This window comes from Mus caroli, chromosome 7, assembly GCF_900094665.2.
Source record: "Mus caroli chromosome 7, CAROLI_EIJ_v1.1, whole genome shotgun sequence".
In the NCBI taxonomy this organism is placed as follows: Eukaryota; Metazoa; Chordata; class Mammalia; order Rodentia; family Muridae; genus Mus; species Mus caroli.
The window spans coordinates 130,165,243-130,179,736 of NC_034576.1; the positions used below are offsets into that span (position 1 = coordinate 130,165,243).

Below are 14,494 nucleotides of genomic sequence, written 5' to 3' on the forward strand. Positions count from 1 at the left end.
CAGTGATTCTGGATTCACTGACCCACAATGATTCTGGATTCACTGACTCACAGTGATTCTGGATTCACTGACCCACAGTGATTCTGGATTCACTGACCCACCGTGATTCTGGATTCACTGACCCACCGTGATTCTGGATTCACTGACCCACAGTGATTCTGGATTCACTGACCCACAGTGATTCTGGATTCACTGACCCACTATGATTCTGGATTCACTGACCCACAGTGATTCTGGATTCACTGATCCACAGTGATTCTGGATTCACTGACTCACAGTGATTCTGGATTCACTGATCCACAGTGATTCTGGATTCACTGACCCACTGTGATTCTGGATTCACTGATCCACTATGATTCTGGATTCAATGACCCACAGTGATTCTGGATTCACTGACCCACAGTGATTATGGATTCACTGACCCACAGTGATTCTGGATTCACTGACCCACAATGAGTTTTTCCTTCTTTTCACTCCATCATGGCAGATGGCGGGAGCATGTGTAAGAAGGAGAGAATTTATGGCAAGATAGGAAGACAGGAAGAGCAGAAAAGGGTCTTTTTTTTTTTTTTTAAATAAGGGATCTCACTATGTAGCTCGGGCTGGCCTTGAACTAAAGCTTTTTCTGTTTTGTGCTTTCCAAGTACTGGGAGTACAGTCCTGTGTCCCCACGTCTAGTCAAGGGAGAAGTCTTGTTCTTTTACAATATTTCTATGAGTTACATGAATTGTATAAGGCCCACTTAATCATTTATTTGGACAGTATCTTAGTTAGCGTTTTTCTTGTGTGATAAAACACCGTGACCAAAAGCAACCTGGGGAAGAAAGGGTTTGTTTCAACTCTCAGATCCATATCAGCGTCCATCACTGAGGGGAGTCAGGCCAGGAATGCAAAGAAGGCAGGAATCTGGAGGCAGGCACTGATACAGAGGCCATGGAGGAGTGCTGCTTACTGGCTTGCTCTCCATGGCTTGCTCATCCTGTTTCCTTATAGAACCCAGGACCACCCGTGCAGGGGTAGCACTGCCCACATTGTGCTGGCCGACCCCAATTTATCATCAATCAAGACAATGCACTACAGACTTGCCTACAGGCCAGTTATATGAAGGCATTTTCTTTACATTTCCTTCTTCCCACATGACTCTAGCTTGTGTCGTTGGCATAGAGATGAGTTAGCACAGAGGGCAAGGCTGCCACTAACACAGTTCCACCAGACTGCTTGGAAGGGTTTGGCAAAGCCTGTAACTCCCACTGAGGAAACAAGCCATAGCTAAACCGTAGCCGTCTTTCATTCAGACAGACTCTTTTTCTTCTGGACAGAGGATTTCAGCATCCCGGATCTCCTCCAGGCTTCAATATTTTGGGCAGTCACTGAGTGGGGGCCAGGACCTCACCCGGGATGGACTGGTGGATCTGGCCGTGGGCTCCAAGGGACACGTGCTGCTGCTCAGGTGAGCAAACTTTGCTCAGACACTCCCCATCCACCGTAGGTCCAGGCTAGGACCTTTCTTCCTACCTAGAGGCTGTGGTCCCTGTGGGCAAGAACCTTTCCTCAGCACAGTGTTCTGCCCACAGGACCAGACCGATTCTTAGAGTGTCACCAACTGTTTACTTCACACCTGCAGAGATTTCCAGGTCTGTGTTTGAGTGTCAGGAGCAGGTGACCCCTGAGCAGACAGTGGGTGATGCCACTGTCTGCCTTCATATTCATGAAAGCCCCAAGACCCAACTAGGTGAGTCTCTTCCTTTTGATCTGACCTTGGGAAGCCTCTGACCCAGGACTTCTGCTTGATGACATAGTTTTTGGACCTCTCAATTGTCCTTGTGTTCCACTTTCCCTTACAGGTGACCTCCAAAGTACTGTCACCTTTGATCTGGCTCTAGACCATGGCCGTCTGAGTCCCCGGGTCATCTTCAAGGAGACAAAGTCCCGGGCTCTGACTCGAGTTAAAACTCTTGGTCTGAACAAGCACTGTGAAAGTGTGACGTTGCTTCTCCCGGTGAGAGGACCCAGAGAGGTTGTGGGAAGAGGCCATTTGGGAACTGGAAGCAAGTTCAGCAAAGAAAGAACACAGCATGTTCTGAGCTTTCCTGTGGCCTAGCTTTAGCCCCAGATCTGGCATGCAGGCTGTCTTTAATACCTGCTAGCTAAATAAGCGAATGAATGACTCTGGCTGGTACAGCCGCCAAGGGTCACCCTGATGGATTTTAGGGAAGAGAACAGGGCTGCTGTGTGGCCTCAGGTTGACTCATGCAGGCATTTATTGAGCATATACTTCTGACTGTCCACTGAGAGAGACATGCCCATAGCAGGGGACAAAACCCCAGTGATGATGGGAGACCCAAAACAAGTTTCTAGATAGTGAATGTCAGGTAGGGATAAATGCTACAAAGACAGAAAACCAGGGAAGAGAATAGAAAGGTTTCAGAGAGGCCATTGAATAAAGTGAGAGAGCTTTAAGGGGGAGGGGAGGGTGGGCCAGACTTTCCACCTTGGTGAAAAACTACAGGCACTTACTGGCTACAGATAGGATTGCTCTTACTCCCTTTGCATATACAGAGATAGGATATTGCCAGTAATCATGCAAGGAATTTCCTTTGGAACCATCCCTCAAATGCCTCTCCCTTAGGCCTGTGTGGAGGACTCTGTGACCCCGATCACTCTTCGCCTCAACTTTTCTCTTGTTGGTGTGCCTATCAGTTCCTTACAAAATCTCCAACCCATGCTGGCTGTAGATGACCAAACGTACTTCACGGCCTCTGTGAGTCTGTTATTTATAATGCTGGGGACCCCAAGGCAGGTTGTCTTCTTGGGTAAGATATTTATTAGAAAAGTTATTAACAGTATGGACAGATCTCAGCATGATGGGCCTCAAGAGAGTTCAGACCTACAAGGTAGAGGGCAGACCCATTCTTATTGGCCTCAGAGGATGGGAAGGATTCATGCCAGGTGACTGATGAGTAAGTAGTTCATATCTGGTCTGAATCTCTGGTTTCTGGACAGCAAGAGGAGGACATCTTGGATCCTGCCTTATGGGAAAAGAATGTGCAGCCACAAGGGTATGGGGAGGTGACAGGAGGGACGTCTAGTTGAAGCTGTGCTAGGGCTTGGCAACCTGAGCCTGTGAACTTCCTCAGGGGGAATAAGAACAGTGCTAGCCATTTTGCCAAAGCCCAAGAGCCTGGTATCTGTTAGGGAGCTAGAGAGTCACAGAGAGGCTGTGGTAGGGAACTTGTATTTTCTTTGCTCTGGGAAGAGGCTGCCCTATGTGGGCATGGCTTGATCAGCCTATGGCCCCACTCCTAATTCCCATGTCCCCCTTTTCTCAGCTTCCCTTTGAGAAGAACTGTGGAGCTGACCACATCTGCCAGGATGACCTTAGTGTCATATTTGGCTTCCCAGAGTGAGTTCTTACCCGCTAGATCTTTCCCAGTGGGCAGCCTCCCTCCCAGGGTCTGGGGCTCCAGCCTTTGGCTGACTCACACGCTCATCTGGAGCATCTCCTGTCTATCTTTCACCTTGCTACCATGCATTTCATCCCCAGACTGTTTCTAGCCTCAGTCACAGGATCATCTCTTCCTTCTCAACACACAGCTTGAAGACCCTGGTGGTGGGAAGTGACCTGGAGCTGAATGTAGATGTGACGGTGTCTAATGATGGAGAAGATTCTTATGGAACCACAGTCACTCTGTTCTACCCCATGGGTCTGTCCTTTAGACGAGTTGCAGAAGGCCAAGTATTCCTTCGGAAGAAAGTGAGTGGGCTGCGTAGTATAGACCTGTCCTAGGTTCAAAGCTCAGCCTGGGTGGCCACCATTGCTTAGCAGTCTCTGGTTGGTCAAGAGATCTTAGCCAGTCTTGATTGGATGGTGAGGTTGTATTGTCTGGGTCTTGTACTTCTGGGACCGTGTTTTGAAGATACTGAATATAAGAAGTGAGTTCCAGGGCCAGCAAGGAAAGGGCACTTGCTGCCAAGCCTAATGACCCAGAAACCACATGGTGATAGAAGAGACTTGACACATGCAAGATATCTTGTTAGACTCTTGCCTCTGGTTCCATAGTACTTCTTCCGGGTATCAGAACCCAGGCGTGCCATCCCCCGTCTGTCTTTGGCCTCCTTGTCTTGTGTGCATGCAATAGTTGTTATTTTCTTGAGACAGAGACTTGCTGGCCTAAAACTCACTATGGAGTTGGTCTTGAGTTCACAATCCTCTGACTCATCCTCCAAAATGCTAAGAACATAGGCATATACCACCAGACTTGGAAAATACTTAATATTGTAAAATAAAAAAAATTAACTTACTGGTCACTCTGGCTTGGGGCTTGACGGAAATTTTTTCTGTGAAGGCAGAGGGAAATGCTTCAGCTACATGGACCATATTGCTTCTGCCCCAGACTCTCAGTTCTACCTTGACGATATCAGCCACTCACAGGGTTCTAGAAGACAGCACTGGGACCATAAAGAGTTTTAAAGAAGCAGAATTGGTTTTTGTTTTTCAAAAATTTTATTGTTAAAACAATTTTACTGAAGTGGTCCAAGCTAAACAAAACTTCCTAAAAGCACCATCAAAAGGGCCAACAACAAGCAACACCCAGACTCTCGCTTCATCTGTTCCTCTGTCTCTGAGCCAAAGTCTTGTTTAGCCCAGGCTGCCTTCAAATCCAAGTAGCCAAGGCTTGCCCCAAACTCTGATCCTCCTACTCTAACTTTCCCAGTGCTGGGACCACAGGTGTACGCCATCACACCTGTGTTGCTTTTGTTTGCTGAAATATTTTCAACCAAGTACTAGACATTGGACCATTGCTTTCTCTTCATCTTACTCTGGGGTTCTGAACAGCAGCAACATGTGCTGTGTGACCCCAAAGTCGTTATGCCACCCAACAAAGTGAAGTATTCTTGACATTTAAAAGCATAGTCAAATTTCCCCAATTCTTCCCCAAATATCTTTTTACACGAGGTTTATTTGAGTGGGAGTTCGAGCTGGTCACATATATTTGCCTTTCAGGTCTGCCATGTTTTGTGATCTAGCCTCCCGTAGTGGGAGCACACTTTAATTACGTGTGAAAAATAAACCAGGAAAAGCAATTCCCAGAGTGCAAGCAGTGATGGTGTTTCTAGGCACACAACCCAGTGTGGTGTGTGAGTCTTTGTCAGATATTTATTTAACAAGTAAGCAGTTTAAAAATAAAGCAGTTAGGAGACAACTCAGGAAAACAGAGCATGATTGCCATATCAGGCGGTCTTCTGCTAATTCTGTGGCATGTGATTTGATAGGTCTCCTGGTTATATTAAAAATAACCTTGTTGGTGTCAAGTAGACATTGAGATATATTGGGATAAGACAGTATGACGTATGGGAAGTACCTTAAATTATTAAGAAGAGAAAAGAAGAGAATAACCTGTGAGAACAAGAGGAAAATGTTGGTAACTTCTACTGAGTGACGGAGACAGTGGCTGCTAGTCTACCCTCGCTGCTGAGTATGTTTGAAACTATCCACAGTAAAGGCCTGAAAAGTATCAAGAAGCTGGCTTACGCCTATAATCCTAACACTTGGATGGAGCCTGAGGCAGGAGGATCACCATGAGTTTGAGGCTAGGTTGGGCTATCTAGTGAGTTCTAGAACAGCCTAGGCTACCAAACAATAAGAGCAAGAAAAATAAAAACCCAACAAGAAATGAAAGGTGAGGGTTTCTAGTGACTAGACCTTCTACACAAGAGGAGGTTTGACCAGACGTCGATGCTCAAGCACTTTGTCCTCAGATCGCAGTCTCTCTGGAACACTGACAAACACTTATCTCCTGTGCAACCTTGCTTTTAACCAGAACCAGCAGTGGCAGCGGCGTGGGCAGCACTCCCTGCACCTCATGTGTGACAGCACCCCAGACAGGAGTCAGGGCCTCTGGAGTACCAGCTGTAGCATCAGACATGTCATTTTCCGTGGAGGCTCACAGGTCAGCCTCGCTCCTGCACACTCTGTCCCCTGTCCCCATCCTCTCTCACTCCTCTCTGACCTCTTTACTTTCTTCCTCAGATGACTTTTTTGGCAACTTTTGACGTCTCCCCCAAAGCTGAGCTGGGGGACCGGCTGCTTCTAAGAGCCAGAGTGAGAAGGTAAGCTGGGCCAGCCCCCCTCGGAGGGGTGTCCTCCCCATTCTGATTCTTACATCCCGTGCTCCTCCTCTGTTCCCAGTGAGAATAATGTACCTGGGACCCAAAAAACCACCTTCCAGTTGGAGCTTCCAGTAAAATACGCGGTGTACACCATGATCAGCAGGTACGTTCCCTGGACCTCAGAGTGGCTCTTCTTCACTTAGAAACAGTGAATGCAAGGGTCACCACTGATCATCTGGGATATTTTAGGTGTCCCTGCCCTTCTTTCCAGTGGGAGATGATGCTGATAACTGTGCATGCTTATTGATGGATGATTGTGATTGGCTGTTTGTTGTTGATATGGTAATGATTTCACAATTAGTTTTGGTACTAATTGTGAAATCATTACCATATCAGCATATATTTAATACAGGTTACAGGTCTCAGAAGGCTTTGCAAATCCACAGGGTTTACTTGGGTTCTCTAGGATGTATGAAACACACACCCTTGCCTTCGAGGTTCTAAGTGGAGATGGAGGTTACAAATACTGTTCTTTGGTTCTGTAACCTTGGTGAGATGGCATGTCAATCAGCTTTCCATCACTATAAGACTTTGAAGCAACCTATAAGTGGAAGGGGCATATTTAGGCTCACAGTTGGAGTTTTAGTCCATGGTTCATTGGCCTAATGCTTTGGGTTTATGGTGATGTATCATGATGAATACTCTCATCTCATGGTAAGGAGGCAAAAGAGAATGTGAAGGAAGGAATTATGGGTTTATAGTCTCCTTTGGGGCACTCCCTCACTAATCTAGAACCTTCCCAGCAGGATCCATCCTCCAAAGGCTCCACTACCTCCTGACTGTGCCACTCAGAGTGCCAAACCTAAATGTGGAGAGAGGGCGGGGCTTCAGGATGCAACTATAGCAGTAGGTTCCTAACACAGGACAAAGGTCCTTTCAAAGGAGGGTCATTGAAACATTGGTGTCGATGGTGTTGGACTTGACCAAAAGTGAATTTAACAAGGGCCTTTGGTGTTTGCGTAAAATTGTTCTTTTTTTCATAAGAAACAGATATAGCTCATTGGGCAGAGATTCTCCACCTGTGGGTCACGACCCCCCTGGAGGTTGAGTATCATATCCTGTATATCAGATGTCTACATTACAATTCACAACAGTAGCAAAATTAGTTATGAAGTAGCAAAAGAATAATTTTATGGTTGGGGGGGTCACCACAACATGTAGAATTGAATTAAAAGGTTGCAGCATTAGGAAGGCTGAGAACCACTCCTTTTCCCCTTGCATGGAGATTAGGGATAAGATAGACCTGACAAGGATGGGTCTCAGGGAAGCAGGGGAGCAGATAGAGCCTCAGGGTGGCCGAGGATGATGGGAGGAGGTACTAGGACTAGGGGCAGAGAATATCCAGCAGATAGCTTCTCAATGTTTGCTTTATGTCAGACATGGTGCACAGCTACCATGAATTCATTTGACAGAAACAAACATCTGTTGAGCTCCTGTGTGTAACTAATCCATGCTGTTATGGGACCGCCTAATGTGAGGGCCTCTTCATGCTTTCATTCTTTCATTGCTCTGCATCTTTGGGGTTCTCCAGGTAGAAAGATGCATGCTCTATGTGTGTATACAAAGGTAATGTCGTGGCACTCTGCAGGGAGCCGCAGATAGGACATACCACTTGTAGACCTATGTGGTCCCACAGGTCAGTCATACTTAGGTCCCCAGGGCAGCTGGGAACATTAGGGAGGAGTTCTTTGAGCAGAGGGAAAATGAAACTTAAGAATGTTTCCATTGGGTGAAGGCTGGGCAAATGTCAAAGACAGGGCAGATTAAGACCTCTACTGAGTGCTTCCAGGTCACCATCAGAGAAAGAATTCAGACCCAAGAGAGGTAAGGGATTGGGAGGAGGGCTTTCTACAGAGCAAAAAGCACACATTTGAGTGGGAGCGCAAGCTTCTCATGAGAGAGTAGTGTCACCCGGCATTCTGGAGAGCTTGTCTAACTGGCCAACTGCACTAGAGAAAATCCCCCATGTAGGGTTTACTTCCCCCTTCTATCCTTAGATGGGTCTGTCTTCGGATGCATGATGGGAACAGTTAATCTTGTATGCTAATGACACGGAGATGCCATTTAATGAAGAAAAGTTGGCTATGATCCGTCCGTCAGCCATGTTAGTCCTAGTTGGCTTGGGACGGTCTTGTTTACTGTTTAAGCAGGCACATGGCACTGTGCTGTAGTGTGGCTCTGTGGTTATATCACGTACCCATGCAGATTTTCCCTCTTTCCCCTGTGCCCAGCTAGCCTGCCTCAAGAGCAGGAGTTGGGGGTTAGAATTTGGAGTTTATAGGCAAAGGCTATGTACATGGAGCAGTAAGGGACAGAGGCAGAATTAGCTGGTATGTGGGGGACCTTGTGGCTACTGTATTTCCAGGCTTGGCCCAAGTATGTCTCATGCAGTTTTGTTACATTAAGACCTATGGAAGAGTCAATTGGATTCTTAAAAGCTTCAGGTGATAAAAGGCAAGGAAAGTAGGGGAAAGGACCTCAATGTAGGGCCTAGGAGTCAAGCTTGGACAGGACACGTGGTCAGCAAAACTTACCGTATCCCACATGTGAAGGAAGTATGGAAATGACAGCAGAGGTGTAGAAATGGGGCAGGCAGTGGTCCCTGCTATTCCAGCAAGTCAGTGACTTGGCACTTAGGTCTTTTCCCTACACCTCAACCCAGCCTTTCCCCCAGCTATACCCTCTGGGTAGCTGTTCCTGCATGGTTCCTTTTGCCCACCCTGAAGCTGCTTCCACTCCCTAAACCCTCCTTTAGGCCAGCCCTGAAACCTCATTCCATGCTGTCCCAAGTCCAGTTGATTACTTGTCTCATCGTGCTAGTGCCAGACCTCCCTCAAGAGGCCAGGCACTACTTTGTGACTCCTCTCTCTCCAGCCATGACCAGTTTACCAAGTATCTTAACTTCTCAACCTCAGAAAAGGAGAAGACCAGTGTGGTCGAACATAGATTCCAGGCAAGTGTGGGGACTTGGAAGCGAGGGAACTGGGAAGTAGGGACAGAGGAGCCTGGAGTGGGCTCTGCCATCAGTGCCTTCTGTACAGGTGAATAATCTGGGACAGAGAGACGTGCCAGTCAGCATCAACTTTTGGGTGCCCGTAGAGCTGAAGGGAGAAGCTGTGTGGACAGTGACGGTCTCCCACCCTCAGGTATACGACTACCGATGGCTCCTTAACTGATACCCTTGGCTTATATCACCTGTGTTACTTATGAGTAACTCATGCTGTGCCTAAAGTCAGGTTCTCTACTTGCCTTCTAGAACCCATTCACCCAATGCTATCGGAATAGACTCAAGCCAACACAATTTGACCTCTTGACTCACATGCAAAAGAGTCCCGTGCTGGTGAGGAAAACACATTAAGCTATACATCGGAGGACCTGAGAGCTCACTTTCTGAATGTCAAATGGCACCTGCTGCACCAGTTCTATTGAGGCCTGCATGCTTCTGTCGAGTTCCACAGCTTAGTGCTGTCTCCTCACCCCAGACTTACTTTCCTCTGATCTGATACCATTTCTCTGTCCCCAGGACTGCGCCATCGCCGACTGCCTGCACCTCCGTTGTGACATCCCCTCCTTGGGCATCCTGGATGAGCTTGACTTCATTCTGAAGGGCAACCTCAGCTTCGGCTGGATCAGTCAGGTGGGTGGACCATGTGTGCCCGATGGGTCCGGGGCATCCTTGGGTCAGGGCAGTCCTTGAACCCTGAGCTTCCCCAGATCTAGTTCCCAGCTCTGACCCACCCCATCTTTTGCAGACATTGCAGAAAAAAGTGTTGCTCCTGAGTGAGGCTGAAATCACATTCAACACATCTGTGTATTCCCAGATGCCGGGACAGGAGGCATTTCTGAGAGCCCAGGTAGTGACTGTGGCAGGCAGCAGCCAGGCTGGTGGAAGGCTCTGAATGTTCTTCAATCTTTAGTGCTGGCTGCAGATCTGCCAGCCTGGACAGAGGACGAAGGTTCCTAGACCCTCAGAATGCATGAATGCTTCTGTAGCTTAATGCTTGGAAGCATTCATGGGTATTGGCAAGGGAGGGGGAATAGAAAGAGCTGGGAATCTGGGGAAAGTGTGAGACAGCATGAGACACGAGGCTTTCTAATGAGTCCATCTCCACCAGACGAAGACAGTGCTGGAGATGTATAAAGTTCACAACCCCATCCCTCTTATCGTGGGCAGCTCAGTGGGAGGTCTGCTGCTGCTGGCTATCATCACAGCTATACTTTACAAGGTGAGAGATTTGTCCTTCATACAGCAGGATTTGATCCTGTTCCCCCTACAGGGTGATCAAGAGTTCATGCTGGAGTCTATCACCAGCACACACCATGTGAGGAAACCCTCTCCACCCAGTTTTTTCTCGTTTGTGCCTCCTATCTCTAAGACACCTGTACACCTCTCTCCTTTTCTTTTCTACTCTTCTCTACTTTGTATGTCCCTTACAGAAGAACAGAGTATGAGCTTAGGCAGGGGTAAATGTTGACACAAGCCCCAGGGCTGGTCTGGGTTTTGGTCTTTTTCAGTTCGAGGGTGATTTAAGCCACATAATTTTGCCCTTGTCTAAATGATATAATATGTACTAGGTTATTTGAAAGTAGTAGGGGCTCCAGAAATGCTTACCCTTGTTCTCCTTTAGTCATCTCTCCCCCACCTCTCTCTCTCTCTCTCTCTCTCTCTCTCTCTCTCTCTCTCTCTCTCTCTCTCTCTCCAATGTATGGTATGTCCATGAATGTACATATACATGCATGGGCATGTAGGTACACATGAGTTTGTGGGAACACATGCATATGTCCTTGTGAAGGCTAGCTGAAAGTGTTAGGTGTCTGTCTCTATTGTTTTCTACCTTATATATTGGAGCAGGGCCTCTCACTTGAACTCAGAGATCATTAATTTGACTATTCTAGTTAGCCACCTTGCTCCAGGATCCCCTGTCTCCACCTCCTGAGCTCTGGGCTTACAGGCAGGGCACCGTGCCCATCCAGCCTTCACGTGCCCTCTGGAGATCTGATCACCAGGCCTCATACTTGTCAGCAAAGTGTGAAACTCACTGTGCACCCCAGCCCCTCTCTTTCTACCACTCACCTCATCCCGATTTTCTTCTTCTTTTCCATAGGCTGGTTTCTTCAAACGTCAGTACAAGGAGATGTTGGAGGAAGCAAATGGACAGTTTGTCTCAGAAAACGGGACCCCAACTCCCCAGGTTGCCCAGTGAGAACTTCCCTCCCCATCTTCTTTGAACCCGCCCATCTGAGAGGTATTCCAGATCTTGTACTCTCCTCTAAGTCAGCCCCAATGGTAAAGGAGCATTCTGCAATAGGATTCCTAGGACCAGACCAACTTTGCTCTTTGTGTCTTAACTTGGAAGGGCCATTGTCTGGTCAAAACTTTATCTAGAAACTTGGAACACAGGGTCTCTGCTATGGCCCAGAGAACTTCTGTAGGAATTTCTACCCAGGAACACATAGTCAGCTTGTGGCCCCTTGTTTCGTTGGCCTCTAACGAGCTTTCTGTGATGAAGAATGAAAGCAGCCATTCATCCTTGTCTACCCCAGTGCCTCCCGTCTACTTTCACAATGTTGGAATTGAGTTCTATCTCAAGGAGGGGAGCTTCAGCTAGCCCTGGATGGTCCATGCTTCCATGTTATCCTCATTTCTAATAAAGTATTGTTAACACCAGGTTGTAGCTTTTCTTGGAGATGTTTAATCCCAGCTTTCTCAAATTGAATTAGCAAGGAAACATCTGGGCAACATCTGGGCAATGTAGTTGATGGAACTGGATTCTAGCATCAGCGTTGCTAGTTGGGAAGAACTGTCCTATTGCCTTGGGCAGGGGACATTGCTCTAGTAGAGTTCTAGGTCAGAAAAGGCCTATGCCAATTTGCTGTGAGCCTTTTTTTGGGAGGACATAAGCAAACATCTGTTTGCCCAAGGTAGAGCATGGATAAGAGACCCAAGAAACTATTCCACCCAAGTCTTGTCTAGAAAGCAAATGAGGGAGCTTGCAGCCCAGTTCCAGCCTGGTTTTCCCATGCCTTACAGCCATCATGTGGTATCTCCAGCAGTAGAAACTTCCCATTGAGTTCTAACAGGCAACTAAGGCAGTGGCAATAGATTTTATGGCTTTGGGGCAGCGGGAACCTCTTTGACTACTGACTCTTAGGGAAGTAAGCCATTTTATGGCTCCCAGGAATGGCTTTCCCCACAAATGCAGTGTGCCTTCATTTAAACCTGTTAACTGCAGTTTCACTGTTATTTTAAATGCTGTCCTGAGTCTAGAGGCATTCGAGGATTAGCATTATATAAGGAGGCATTTTTCCCTCCCTGTCTCCAGCCTGTCTTTGTGGTGGGTATGGATAATGTAGACTCATGGCTGGTTTTGCTGCTAAGACCAGGAGACTGTAGAGTGCTCAGCATTAAACAGGACATTTATGTCACCCTTTTCAAGGCTGAGGGGACATTACAGAAGAAGGAGTGGAAAGGATGTTAGAGCTGAACAGCAGAGAGGAGGGTTGTGAAAGGCTATCTTAAGGCATTTGTGAACAGCTGCAGTTGTCCGCATAGGGCCTGCACAAAACCGAACTAGTAAATACTCAGAGAAGGTGCCCTGCCCTACTTAGAGGAGCGAATGACATTCCAAGGCTGCTGGAAGAGAAGTCATTGTCTTTAGGATGTCTCCACACCTCGGTGGATAGCTCTATACCAGTGCCCATGCACTTGCCTTGGTTTAAACCAAGTGGGTCACAAACCAAGACCAAAAAAACAAAACAAAACAAAACCACATAAAAGTAGGGTGGGACTTGTGGGACTGGTGGGTTGGTTGGGTGAATAAGAAGATGAAGAGATGAGTAGAATTGAGGTATAATGCGGCCCCTGGCGTATGTACCCCACACCTTCTCCACACTGGAAGGCCTGGCCCATGCAGCTTGTGCATCAACTTTGCCTGCTGAGTTCCCCAGCCCTCACTGCTCTTGTGTTATCTCTACACTTGCAAGCCTAACTCCCGTCCAGCAGCTCATGCAGTTGCTGTGCCAGACCTAGATCTTCTCTTAGTCTTTTCTCTCACTCTACTCACCAACCTATAGATGCACTCTCCACCAGGGACACCACAGCCACCACACCTGCTAAGAATCCAGACTGAGTAACACTAACCAAAGAATAGAACACTGGCCCAGAAAAGACAAGACAAGATAACAACACCAAGAAACACCTCAAACATCCTAATTCCAGATACCGAGACTATTGGGAGCACAAAGGTCTTTGTGCTCACTCACAGAGAAACCTAGGGAAACCAGGGGTGTTAAACACACAAGGGTTGTCTCTTAAAAGGGAGAGATGTATAACCTGTTTTCTGCAGGGAATGGAGGTGGCCAATAGCCTGCTGACTTCTGATTTATTTGTATGGCCAGGTCACATTTGGCTCCCTCAGTTCCCACAAGCAGCACTGAAGGTGGTTAATATAGACCCAGGTGACTCTGCATGATATGCATTATGGAAACCATACCAGATCCTCCCTGGGGCCCTTAAGATAACACATGTAGCCTAATCTATAGAACCTATCTTCATGGAGGAAGTGACATGTACTTTGAGAAAAGTTTAGATGTAATTATGCACCATTGTGACCATGAGACTGTGTTACACCAGGAAACATTTTCCCAAAGTGTACTGCACTTACATATGTGGAAGCCTAAAATAAACTCTCCGGTGTCAGACGCTAGATGTTTGAACCAACACAGGCTACTGAGCTGTGCTGAACTGGGTTTCCTTCTTGCCTCACAAGGATCATTGCTCTGCTGGCCTTGGTGGTCACAGAGACCCTCATACTAGTGTGTACACACACACAAACACACACACACACACACACACACCAGTAACAACCAAAACCTTACTTGAACAGCTAAGACAACATGCCTCCACGGGAATCCAGTAACCCCACTGCAGTGGGCCTGCAAAATGTGATATAACTGAAGCACAAGAAAATGACTTCAAAATAGCAGGTACGGATATGTCCAAGGGCTGTCAAGAGGATATGACTAAATCTCTCAATGAAGATTGTAAAGACACAAACAGTTGAAGTAATGAAGACATTTCAAGGCACGAAAGTAGAATTTAACAAAAAGATAGAGTCACTAAAGAAAACCCAAACTGCAATAAAACTGGAAATGAAAAATCTGGGATGTCAGACAAAAACCTCAGAGGTAAATCTCATATTAGTAACTTAACAGCATATCTGAAAACTCTAGACAACAAGTAGAAATAAAATTAAGAAGAGTAGACAGAAAGAAATAATCAAGCCCATGGCTGAAATAAGTAAAATAGAATTAAAAAAAAAAA

At 46.9% G+C, this 14,494-nt stretch overlaps 1 protein-coding gene across 1 annotated transcript in view; it reads left to right on the forward strand.

Moving 5' to 3' along the window:
- Positions 1–11,744, forward strand: part of LOC110298506 (integrin alpha-X) — a 22,030-nt gene extending 10,286 nt beyond the window's left edge. Inside the window, exons 15-30 of the mRNA XM_029479765.1 lie at positions 1,320–1,450; positions 1,575–1,732; positions 1,845–1,999; positions 2,630–2,761; positions 3,330–3,403; positions 3,595–3,754; positions 5,823–5,951; positions 6,032–6,111; positions 6,191–6,274; positions 9,046–9,124; positions 9,213–9,317; positions 9,428–9,511; positions 9,695–9,808; positions 9,924–10,025; positions 10,287–10,397; positions 11,277–11,744. Of these exons, the coding sequence (XP_029335625.1) occupies positions 1,320–1,450; positions 1,575–1,732; positions 1,845–1,999; positions 2,630–2,761; positions 3,330–3,403; positions 3,595–3,754; positions 5,823–5,951; positions 6,032–6,111; positions 6,191–6,274; positions 9,046–9,124; positions 9,213–9,317; positions 9,428–9,511; positions 9,695–9,808; positions 9,924–10,025; positions 10,287–10,397; positions 11,277–11,375 (1,797 nt within the window). The 3' untranslated portion in view covers positions 11,376–11,744. The remainder of the gene's footprint in view (positions 1–1,319; positions 1,451–1,574; positions 1,733–1,844; positions 2,000–2,629; positions 2,762–3,329; positions 3,404–3,594; positions 3,755–5,822; positions 5,952–6,031; positions 6,112–6,190; positions 6,275–9,045; positions 9,125–9,212; positions 9,318–9,427; positions 9,512–9,694; positions 9,809–9,923; positions 10,026–10,286; positions 10,398–11,276) is intronic.
- The last annotated feature ends 2,750 nt before the right edge of the window (positions 11,745–14,494 follow it).